General features: G+C 41.1%; 1 protein-coding gene across 5 annotated transcripts in view; it reads left to right on the plus strand.

Moving 5' to 3' along the window:
• Nucleotides 1-12,802, plus strand: part of LAMA2 (laminin subunit alpha 2) — a 349,942-nt gene that overhangs the window by 257,713 nt on the left and 79,427 nt on the right. For all 5 annotated transcript variants that reach the window (XM_053458972.1, XM_053458973.1, XM_053458974.1 and 2 more), the window contains 2 exons: nucleotides 757-855; nucleotides 8,050-8,161. In XM_053458972.1, the coding sequence (XP_053314947.1) occupies nucleotides 757-855; nucleotides 8,050-8,161 (211 nt within the window). The remainder of the gene's footprint in view (nucleotides 1-756; nucleotides 856-8,049; nucleotides 8,162-12,802) is intronic.

Raw genomic sequence — 12,802 nt, forward strand, 5'->3', positions numbered from 1 at the left:
ATTTTTCTTCCGGGGAGGGCTGCCGAGGGCTGCCCTCCCCGGATCCACGGTCAGCCTCACTTGTGAGGCTTCCGTGGATGCTGCAAAGCCGCCGATCGCGGCGAAAACGCCGCGATCGCGGCGCTGCAGCTATTTAACGGCAGCCCGTACATGTACGGGCATTGTCGTTAACCCGTTGCACGGCAACCCCGTACATGTACGGGGATTGTCGTTAAGGGGTTAATCATGCTTAATCCTTTTACTTAGGGCCCCTAAAAACATAGAGCTACCCCATGAGTCAGGCCTCCTACCTAATATACCATAGTGATGGAGGAGAGCTTCTTTGTAGTCTAGAAAAAGAAAGGGAGATCTCTGTATTATGGTAATTTATTGATTGGTTCCTCTTATTTCTAAATTACCAATTTAGAACCTTGTTTTGGAAAGGATATGCCCTGTTACTCACTATTACATATAGCACCAGAAGCTAGAAGTACCTAGAGTTGTTTGAAATTTAGATTTTTCACATAGAACATACACATATCTATAAGTAAGGAAATAAGTTGCTGCAAGATCAGATTTACTAATTTTAAAGCAACAGCAAATATTTTAAGGAAAAGGTGTTTGTGCGTAAATAAACAATTGCACATTGGATTATCCGAATACACATACAATTGTCAGATTCTTCATAGAAAGATTTATTGCATTGGAATGAAGATGCTCTGTGTGTGTACAGTCTAAGTTCTTCCACTACTAAAATGTGTCTTAATAACATTTCAGCATTTACTGTCACCTCAACGAGCTCCTGAACGACTGCTCCAGCTGGCACAAAATAACAGAGATACTCTTGTCATTGAGATGGATGAGCTTCTGAACAGGGTAAGTATTCAGATGCATTATGTGATGAGATTTCACAATGTTTAAGAAGATTGGTAGAAAACAAGTTATTCTCAAAACCAATGTTCCCTCTAATTTTTCTTAGGTGTTGTGCGCAGAAAATTTCTCTTGTGCAAAAATTTTCCCAGAGCCAAAATTTTGTGCGCACAATATGCTTTTGCAAATGTTAAATTTAAATTGTTACTCTATATTTTTGGTATAGCTCGCTCATGGTTAATAACACTACATTAAAGTGTGATAATGTAGTATTAGTTACACAACAGTATTACTTACTGTAATGTTTTTTTAAAGGTGAAATTCTCACTGCATAAGTAAATTATGAGCGAATCACGAGCGGAGGCTCCAGGCCGCATAAAGGATAAAAAAAAATTGGGAAAAACTGTTGTCATAGATTATTTGGCACCTGGGGCGGATCCTGTACGTGGGACCCCCACACACACACTTTAAAACTGCATAGCTTCTATCATTAGGCAAACATTGACAGGGGTACAGCATAACTGTTATCATTATTTACTAAGGCAGACATTGACGGTGGTACAACATAACACCTATCACTATATACTGAGGCAGACATTGACGGTGTTACAGCATAACTGCTATCATTATATACTGAGGCAAACATTGACGGTGGTACAGCATAACTGCTAACATTATATAGTGAGGCAAACATTGACAGTGGTACAGCAGAACATCTATCACTATATACTGAGGCATGCATTGACGGTGGTACAGCATAACACCTATCACTATATACAGAGGCACACATTGACCGTGGTACAACATAACACCTATCACTATACATTGAGCCAGACATTGACAATAATGCAGCATAACCCCAATCACTATATACTAAGCCAAACATTGATGTGGTGTAGGCCTACCACTTAAGTGTCTGGCCTATATATATATATATATATCTATATAGGGGTGCAACGAAATGAAAATTCTGGACCTGAAAATTTAGCATTCACTTGACTGAAACCGAAAATGACCCCCCCACACACACACCTTTAAAAACAAAAACAAAAAAAAACACTTTTATTAAAAGTAACACACCAAAATTAGACAAAAAAAATCAATAACAATATATATATATATATATATATATATATATATATATATGATTAACAGCAATCACACTCCTATCATGCCCAGGTTCTAGCATGTACTGGTTGCTTGAGCGTGATAGGAGTGGGATTGTTGTTAGCAATCATATATATATATTAATATTGTTATCGAATTTTTCTGTCAAATTTTGGTGTGTTACTTACTTTTAATAAAGGTGTGGTTAACACACCAAAATTGAACAAAAAAATATATAATTGCTAACAGCAATCCTATCATGCTCAGGCAGCCAGTACATGCTGGAACCTGAGCATGATAGGAATATGATTACAGCCTCCCTATGCCATGCTATCCCCCCCCACACACTTACACATCCATGCTATGATAGTGAACACACACTCATTCACAAACATTCAGTTTTAACTACAGCATAACACCCATCACTCTCACACACTTACTAATTCACTCTCACAGAATGTTTTCCTACCTTTTCTCTGTCACTGTCACTTTTCCTCCTCTTCATTCTTCCTCTTCTGTGTCCTCTCCTTCCTTTGCGGTGGAGGCGGTGGGCGTGGCTTCAGTGCTGTGCGCCGGAATATGACATCAAATCCCGACGCACAGCATCAGTTGCCGCGCGCATCGAAAGGGAGCAGGATCGGAGGTCTGCATTAACAGATCTCCAGCTCCCTTGATTTTTTTAAAGACGGTTAGAGGGAGATCCTTGATCTCCCCAACCAAGCTTGCTCCTCTAGCAGCGGACATTACTGTCCGTCTCTGGAGGGGTGCCGTTCGCACAACCAGTAGCGGACCGTCCCCCTTCGGTACGCTACTGGTTGTGTACACAATTTTTGTTCGTGTGCGCTCCCTCTGAAAGCTATGTGCGCGCGCACAAGCGCACAGCTTAGAGGGAACACTGCTCAAAACCCAGAAATGTTGTCAGAGGAAATGATGGGAAATTAATTAAAAACGCAATATGTTTTCTGGATTGTAGTGCTGAAATTACATTTGTGGTGATGGCATGTCTGAAATGGTAACAAAAGGGGTTTTAAATATTTTTTTGCCAGGTGGATCAATTAACGTCTGACTTTTGAGTGGGTACTCTATAGTGCAGCGAGTCAGCAGAGATTGTAGACTACCGTATATGCTGCAGTGCTTGCAAAAACAGGATAGTTGTGCACAGGGCTTGACTGCCCTGGCACTTTAATGTCAGCACAGATAAAATGATGTACATAAGGAGAAATGCAGCCCTTATGCTACTCTATTCCACAATAAAGAATCAGCTGTGTCCCATCTGACCGGTTTGCCAGTTTGGGCCAGGTAGCACAGCTTAGTGGGACAGTGTCTGAAAAAAAGCAACAGTTGTGGGGTATGCACACTGTTAATATGCCACATAATGCTTAGCATCTGTGGTGTTACATTCAGTGATGCATTTGTATCAGGTGGGTTCAAGGGTTAACAAATTCACAAAGAATGCCTTTAACAAATCTCTGTATATCAGAATAGTAAAATCACAAGAATTGCCATTGATACACATAAGACACTCCTATTTTGATTTATGATACGCATGTTTACCCTTTGAGAGCCAAAGAAGAGATCCTCAATGTCACAGGGCACATCTGAGACATTTCTTCTTTTTCTTGACCATCAATGTTGTATTTTTGCAAGGTGCGAGGTGCAATAGCACTGTTTGTCCTTAAATTACTCTTTTCTAGTACACAGGCATTGCAATGCATTTCACAACATTCTGTCAATTAAAAGCTCTGCATGTAGAGAAGCCTGTTGCTAAAATTCTGCAAGTAAATAACTTAAATTATTTAGCAATCACATCTCTCGGATAAATGTATTCTATATCTTCAAACACCTGTTACATTGTACAAGCCTAGTAAATACTTGGGTTCAGTAGGAAATACAGAACAAAACGTGCTTGCAGGAGCGTACAGGAGTGATGTACTCCACAAAGGGTTCTCGGATGAAAGCAGCAGCAGCATGCAGGCTTAATTATTTATGGAGAGACAAGTTATCTTGTACTTGTTTTAGTTGCAATGCGCCACTTCTTCTTTCTGGAGGAGCACCTGGCAAAAAATAAATGCTCAAGTATATTTATAAGGATAATGTGGAAGCTTTCAAAGCGCAAGATTACTAAAAATGATTTACTTGGCCACAAAACAACTTTACAAATTCCATGCACTCTCCAACTTTGAGTATATGGGGTTATCTACCTGTCACCAGATAGATGCCTTATTATAATGTAGACACATATAGTCCCTTGCGTCCTTCATTTGCATATACACTACCTCATTGAGACCACCTGGTCCTTTTTCCCCGATATATCCCACACTCTGACTGGTGCTGCCATTAGGCAATCCAACCTCAGGTTTGTTATTTTTGTTATGACACAGTTTATTATTTTGTACTTAATTTTTTCTGATAACCCAACTTACATTTTAAGACACCCAATCACACAGTAGTTTAGAGCAGTGTGTTTATTCATGCACATTGAGCAGTACGAGTCCTGTCACAGCTCATCTGGCACAGTGCTTTTCCAGTGCTGCAAGTCAACCAGCCAGACATACAAACATAGAAATTGACGGCAGATAAGAACCTTTCTCGTCCATACATATAGACATGCATAGGTAATGGAAGGCTTTCTAGTCTAAAACATTGCTATTTACAGAATTTAAGAAAAAAATGTTGAGACCTACAGGATATTTTATCCTATTTTTAGGGGATTAGGGATTTGCAGTTTTCAAATGTACTATTTATGCTTACAAAAAATATAATCATCCACCACTTCATCCAGTCATGTGAAAAGTTGTCTTTATTGTTTAACCTTTGGATCTTTTCTTCACACGCACACACACACACACACACGCACGCACACACATACATAATTTTCCACCCGGAAAGAGCATTTAATATAAAGCATTTATATTATGAGAACGAACACTGTTATATGGTAAACTTTCTACCAGCCACAGGCAGAAAATTCAGACAAGCATTGCAAAAGGTAAAGAGACAGGTCTTGCTGCCTATTCGTAGCTCAGGTTTGTATCTGTGAAATCTGAGATAACCATGTGTCGGGAAGTGCACTTTATCATATCAGCATTCATATCTCTTCAGATGTGATATTCAGCCTCCAATCTACCCTTTTAGCTCAGAGCACTGTCCAGTGTTATATTAAAATAAAATGAAACATATTAAAATGGTTTTATTTACATTAAAGCAGAAAAGCTGAATCCATCTAGGCAGTAGTTGTGCTTGTGATCTACACTACATGGTTTTCATAGTAAATCTAATAGGAAGTTATTTTAAAGATCCAATGCTTGTTAGTAATGCTTAATAACTTTTTTCCCTGTTACTTGTGCTTACCTAGGACAGTTAAAACTATCAATAGTGAAGCATGCTTTTTACCAGGCTCAGGCTTGTTTCACATGTTCTATGTGTTGTGAAATATACAGTTTGGTAAAATTCAGTATATTAATTCACTATCATTTCAAGTGAATACATATAATATGGACAATAATACATCTTAATTTAGGTTTTGGCATTAGTAGAATGCATACCTCCCAACATTTCAAAATGTGAAAGAGGGACACTATTTTTTTTAATCTCGTGGAACTCACCAATACACATACACTTTAAAATGTCAAACACATTGAATTGAATTCCCATAAGGCTCAGCCAGACATACTACTTCCATGATGCTGGCTGAGCGTCATGGAAAGTGCAGCAACAGTAAAGCTGCAGATGCTATTTGGGAACTAAAATTCCTATGATTCTCAGCCAGCCAGGTGTCCACCATAATGCTGGCTGAGCAGCATTGGAAGAGTAATCCACAGCAGCAGAGATTTTTTTTTATTAAAAAAAGGCTAATGTTAGCCTCCCTCCCAGGACCCTTTACACTGCCTTTATACACACCTGCCCATTAACACACATATACACATACACTGCCCTTACACACACATATGCACGTACACTGCCCTTACACACAAACATATACAGATACACTGCCCTTACACACGCATATACACGTACACTGCCCTTACACACGCATATACACGTACACTGCCCTAACACACATATACACGTACACTGCCCTTAAATAAAAATATAGACATGTACACTGCCCTTATACACACACTGCCCTTTGATTTTGGAATCAAAACATTTTTAGATTAAAAAGTTCCATTTTATTTCTTTATTAATTCATGTAAATTATTTTTCATATTTAATAAATGCTATGATTGAGAATTTTTAGTTTTTTTGTTTTTATTTCCTTTTTTTGCCAACCTGACCCCCAGTTATGCACTCTGCCCCCAGAAATGCCTTACACCCCTATATGACACTCTGCTTCTGGCATATAGGGGGTAAAAGGCATATCATGGGACAGAGTGGCCTATAGGGGGTATAATGCATTTCTGGAGGCAGAGTGGCATTTAGGGGGTTAAAAGGCATTTCTAGGGGCAGAGTGGCATATAGGGGGTTAAAGGCATTTCTGGAGGCAGAGTGGTATAAAGGGGGTTAAAAGGAATATCATGGGGCACTCTACCTCCAGAAAAGCCTTATGCCCCCCATATAACACCCTCCTCCACGATTACCACTGCTTCTGACTCCATGCTGTCTGGTGGGGGCAGCGGGTGGAGGCTGGCGTTCATGAAATTAAAGGGGTTGGCATGCACGCACCGCGCCACCCAATGGCTGTGCCTCATCACTTCGCCCCACGTCTTAAAAGGGGCGGGACGAAGAGCTGAGGCACTTCCACTGGGTGGCGCGGTACGTGCACACAGCCCCTTTAATTTCATTAGGAGCCAGGCGAGGCTTTCAATCTCTCTCGCAGCCGCTCAATGGCTGTTTTGAATGTTGGTCTGCTGGCCCGCTCACAGACGAACTTTCCGGGTATCCTGGTGGGCCAGTCCGGTCCTGGCCTCACCCTTCCTCTGCCCCTGCAAAGCGGAACAGAGGAAGGGATAGGCGGGATGGCGGGACAGATACCCAAAATCGGCACAGTTGGGGGGCATGAGAATGCAGTTTTTATTCTAGAGTAATAAACAATAGATCATCTTTCTTCTGTACTGTAAATTTGATTTGGACCCCCTCATAAATTAATTACTTTTTTTAACTAAAGCATGAAGTATGTAAGTAACACATACTTCATGTTTTATCTTAAACCCCCATAATTATTTTGTGTTTCACACACCCACCATCGCCCACGTACCCGTGATCCTCTGGCACACAAACTGGAAGCTTTCTGGGGCTGAAAACAATGCTCCAATTACATCACACTCAATGTACCATGCAATGAAATAGCATAAATATGGAGGCTGCAAATGGTGTCTGATGTACCGTACAGTTGCAAAATGTGTGCCTGAAGTCAGCGGAGGATGTTACTTCCCCATTTCAGCTAGGTGATGCTGAAAAGCACTCTTGCACACATACATTATAAAGAATGGCAAAGAATGATGTGGTCCAAGCCTGAACTGGCCATCTGGGAATTTGGTAGATGCACAGTGGTTGATGGTGCTGCACACTTACCTTCGTTGTCCCAGGTCTGGTCTTTCAGCGTGCGGCTACCAGCTGGATACACATGGCAGCAAACTGTGACAGTGTAACAGTATGTTATTTTTGGCATTTATTGGACACTAGCCTTAAATTTCCTAGGTATATTTCAATCATCAGTCTGGCCCTGATCTGGGCCCAAAAGGGAACTCTCCTTTTCAATGAAGGATACTTGGACGGTAGGGCTAAAGCCCTAGGAGGGAGAAAGCTTTTTGACAGACATAGATATATTTCAATCAATAGACAAACTTAATTCCCTCCATTTCCACTTTCAAAAATGTATTTGCTCCATTTAGTTTGGTATAATCTTTAAGTAATTTCCTGGTGATCTAGTTCATTGTTTTACACATTTATCTGAAGTTGCTAAGAAGGAAACTTTTCATATTTAATTAATGGGGAAATAATGTAATTTCTTGGTAAACCTAGACTTTTCGTTTTGTATGATCTATAATAATGTACTGAAATTCCTCGGACTCCGAAATAAAGAATGTTATTTGAAGAACATCTGAAATTAACCTAATAATTCACTGACTCCTTTCTGGATCTGATTGACAGGCTGCGAAAGTGACAGCAGATGGGGAGCAGACTGGGAAGGATGCCGAAAGGACACATAACAGGGCAAAGCAACTGGAACTTTTCGTCAAGGCCATTACTCAGGCAACAAAGGGTAAAAAACATTTAAGTTCTAGTGGTAAAACCTTTCCAGCACTATGTAGGTTAATAGACCCCAATAACTACTGGTCTACAAATTGTTATTATATGGATAGTGAACAAAAAAGCCTGTTATTAAAGTGTGGTTTTGTGTTGTTTAAGAATGTTTAGAGGTAATAAGAAAAAAAATCATGAACATTTGCAGTTTTGAATGCTAGTAATTGATTGAAAAGGTAATGTATCTGAGTCTCAGGTTCTGAAGTATACTTTATTATTCAGATTGTCATTCACAATAGGTTTGGAACTCAGAACTGAAGTGCTTTCATTATGACTGAACGTTCTTCCATGACAGGCAGGATTACTGCTACAGTTAGAGAAAGAGCTATCTCTTTAGAGCTTGGGGAGCTATGGTCCCTTCGTAACTTCAAGAATAGCAAAACAGAATTGAGATTTGTATTGTGTTTGTGAATAAAAAAAGAGTCAAAAAATATCAGGGGTATTAGGAGTCATGATTACTGATATGGAACATTTGACCGTGTTTTTTACAAGCTATTTCATGGAGCTGCATTTCCACCAGTTACTCTTACCATAAGAGTATGTGCATATTTTTTGTCTCTGCTTTTTTCATCGAAATATTTTTTACCCTCTGCCTTCAAATGCAACATTGTCTGAGAGCTTTAGGCAGTTTTAAGCTCAAATAGTCGTTTCTAGCCTTTAACCGTATTAAAGTATTTGGTTTCCAATAAGAGATCAAAGAAAAGTAGCATAGCTTTATGAATTAAGTCAAGGACATAGTAACATAGTAACATAGTTCATAAGTTCTGGCAGAGAGTTCCATAGTCTCACCGCTCTTACTGTAAAGAACCCCCGTCTGTGCTGATGTAGAAACCTTCTTTCCTCCAGCCGTAGAGGATGTCCCCTTGTTATAGATACAGTCCTGGGTATAAATAGGTCCTGGGAGTGATCTCTGTACTGCCCCCTTATGTCTTTATACATAGTTATTAAGTCCCCCCTAAGCCGTCTTTTCTCCAAACTAAATAACCCTAATTCTGATAATCTTTCTGGGTACTGCAGTCCTTCCATTCCCCTTATTACTCTGGTTGCCCGTCTTTGAACCCTCTCCAGTTCCACTATATCTTTCTTGTACACTGGTGCCCAGTACTGTACACAGTATTCCATGTGTGGTCTGACTAGTGACTTGTACAATGGTAGAATTATTTCCTTGTCATGGGCATCCATGCCCCTTTTGATGCACCCCATGATTTTATTTGCCTTAGCAGCAGCTGCCCGACACTGGTCGCTACAGGTAAATTTACTGTTAACCAAGACTCCTAAGTCCTTTTCCATGTCAGTCGTCCCCAGTGTTTTCCCATTTAATACATATTCCCAGCCTGGATTTTTCTTCCCCATGTGCATAACCTTACATTTATCCGTGTTGAACCTCATCTGCCACATCCCAGCCCAAGCCTCCAACCTATGCAGATCCATTTGTAATCGTGCACTGTCCTCTATTGTGTTAACCACGCTACAGAGCTTAGTATCGTCTGCAAAGATTGATACTTTACTATACAATCCCTCTACAAGGTCATTAATAAATATATTAAAAAGAATAGGACCCAAAACTGACCCCTGTGGTACCCCACTAGTAACAGTCACCAACTCAGAGTATGTACCATTAATAACCACCCTCTGTTTCCTATCACTGAGCCAGTTACTTACCCACATACACACATTCTCCCCCAGCCCAAGCATTCTCATTTTATGTACCAGCCTTTTATGTGGCACCGTATCAAATGCTTTGGAAAAATCAAGATATACGACATCCAGCGATTCTCCCCAATCCAGTCTTGAGCTCACCTCCTCATAAAAGCTGATCAGGTTAGTTTGACAGGACCGATCCCTTGTAAACCCATGCTGATATGGAGTCATACATTTATTTTCATTGAGATACTCCAAAATAGCATCTCTTAGGAAACCCTCAAACAGTTTACATACAACAGAAGTTAAACTAACAGGCCTATAATTCCCCGGGTCACTTTTTGTCCCCTTTTTGAATATTGGCACAACATTTGCAATGCGCCAGTCCTGGGGAACAGACCCGGTCACTATAGAGTCCTTGAATATTAGAAATAGGGGTCTGTCTATTACATTACTTAACTCCCTTAGAACGCGGGGGTGAATGCCATCTGGACCTGGTGATTTGTCTATTTTGATTTTTTTTAGGCGGCACTGCACTTCTTCCTGGGTTAGACAGGCGACATGTACTGGGGCATTTATCTCATCCTGCTGTATATTACCTGGCATTTCATTTTCCTCTGTGAATACAGCAGAGAAGAATATATTTAATAGATTCCCTTTTTCCTGATCCCCGTCTATAACGTCTCCCTCATTACTTTTTAAGGGGCCGACGCTTTCATTTTTAACCTTTTTACTATTTATATAGTTAAAGAACATTTTGGGGTTTGTTTTACTCTCTTTGGCAATGAGTCTTTCTGTCGCCACTTTTGCTGCTTTTATCTGATTTTTACATATTTTATTTTTTTCCCGATAGCTTCTTAGTGCTTCCTCACTGCCTTCCTGTTTTAGTAGCTTAAATGCCTTTTTTTTTGCCATTTATTGCCACCTTTACATTTTTATTTATCCACATTGGTTTTCTCTTGCTCCTGACACTTTTATTCCCATACGGTATGTACTTTTCACAGTGAGAATTTAAGATATTTTGAAAAATCTCCCATTTAGTATCTGTGCTTTTGTTTTTGAGGACATTTTCCCAATTTACAGTGTTAAGGGCTTCTCTTAGTTGATCAAACTTTGCCTTCCTAAAGTTCATAGTTCTTGTGGCTCCTCTAAGAGTTCCCTTATTGAACGACAAGTTATAATGTATTATATTGTGATCACTATTTCCTAGGTGCCCTCTGACCTGCACTGACCTGTTACTCTGTCAGGTCTGTTGGTTAATATTAAGTCCAGTAGAGCGCCCCCTCTGGTTGGGTCCTGTACCATTTGGGACAGATAATTATCTTTACTTATAGTCAGAAAGCGGTTTCCTTTATGAGATTCACAGGTCTCGGTTTCCCAGTTTATGTCGGGATAGTTAAAGTCCCCCATAATAACCACCTCATTGTGATTTGCTGCCTTGTTGATTTGCTTTAATAATTGATCTTCTGCTGCTTCAATTATATTTGGTGGCTTATAGCAAACCCCGATCAGTATTTTATTATTTTTCTTTCCATATATTTCTACCCATAATGACTCCACATCATCATTTCCCTCACATATATTCTCCCGCAGTGTGGCCTTTAGGCTGGACTTTACATAAAGGCAAACTCCTCCCCCTTTTCGTTTTTTTCGATCCTTCCTGAATAGACTATAACCCTGTATATTAACCGCCCAGTCATAGCTATCATCCAACCATGTCTCTGTTATACCCACTATGTCATAATTTTCTGCAGACATTATTAACTCCAGTTCGCCAGTTTTATTGGTCAGACTTCTGGCATTAGTAAGCATACAATTTAGAGGTGTATGGTTTTTTCTCCTATCAAGCCTATCCCTATTAACTATTCTAACCCCTCCCTCCGCTCCACCCCCAGGTACATTTATATGCCCCAGCTCTCTATCTATACTATCTTCCCCTTCTATATTGTAGTTTCCCTCCCCCCCTTTCCCTAGTTTAAACACTCCTCCACCCTTCTGGCCATCTTCTCCCCGAGTACAGCTGCACCCTCCCCATTGAGGTGCAGCCCATCCCTACCGTAGAGCCTGTATCCGACAGAGAAGTCGGCCCAGTTCTCCATGAACCCAAACCCCTCCTTCCTACACCAGCTTCTGAGCCACTTGTTTAGCTCCCTAATCTCCCGCTGCCTCTCTGGTGTGGCACGTGGTACAGGTAATATTTCAGAAAATACTACCTTGGAGGTCCTTGCCTTGAGCTTGCTACCTAAGTCCCTGAAATCATTTTTAAGGACACTCCGCCTACCTCTTACTTTGTCATTGGTGCCAATGTGCACCATGACAGCTGGGTCTTCTCCAGCCCCTCCCAGTAATCTGTCAACCCGATCCGCGATGTGCTGAACTCGAGCGCCAGGCAGACAACACACTGTTCGGCGATCCCGGTCTTTGTGACAGATTGCCCTGTCTGTCCCCCTAATAATAGAGTCCCCTACTACCAGCACCTGTCTGGCCTGCCCTGTGCTCGTCCTTCCCTCCTTACTGGAGCAGACACCGCTCTGGAGGTCAGAGGCAGTGACTTGCTGCAGTATTGCTAACTCTGAACTAACATCCCCCTCATCTGCCAACCGGGCAAACTTGTTGGGGTGTGCTAGATCAGGACTAGCCTCCCTGGCGCTTTTCCCCCTACCCCGCCTTCTAACTGTAACCCAGCTAGCTGCCTGACTGTCCTGTACCTCCATCCCGCTATCCTCCCCCACCTCTACCCGCGAGAGAACTTGCTCAGTGAGCAGCAGACTCCTCTCCAAGTTGTCAATAGATCTCAGTGTTGCCAGTTGCTCCTCTAGACTCAGGATTTGTGCTTCCAAATGAGCAACCTGCACACATCTCGCACAGCAATATGCACCCTCGAAGCGCTGATCAAGGATTGCATACATTGAGCAAGATGTACACCTGACCGCATTGTCAAACATGGAGGACATCTTGG

This window comes from Spea bombifrons, chromosome 3 (genome assembly GCF_027358695.1).
Source record: "Spea bombifrons isolate aSpeBom1 chromosome 3, aSpeBom1.2.pri, whole genome shotgun sequence".
Taxonomy (NCBI): Eukaryota; Metazoa; Chordata; class Amphibia; order Anura; family Pelobatidae; genus Spea; species Spea bombifrons.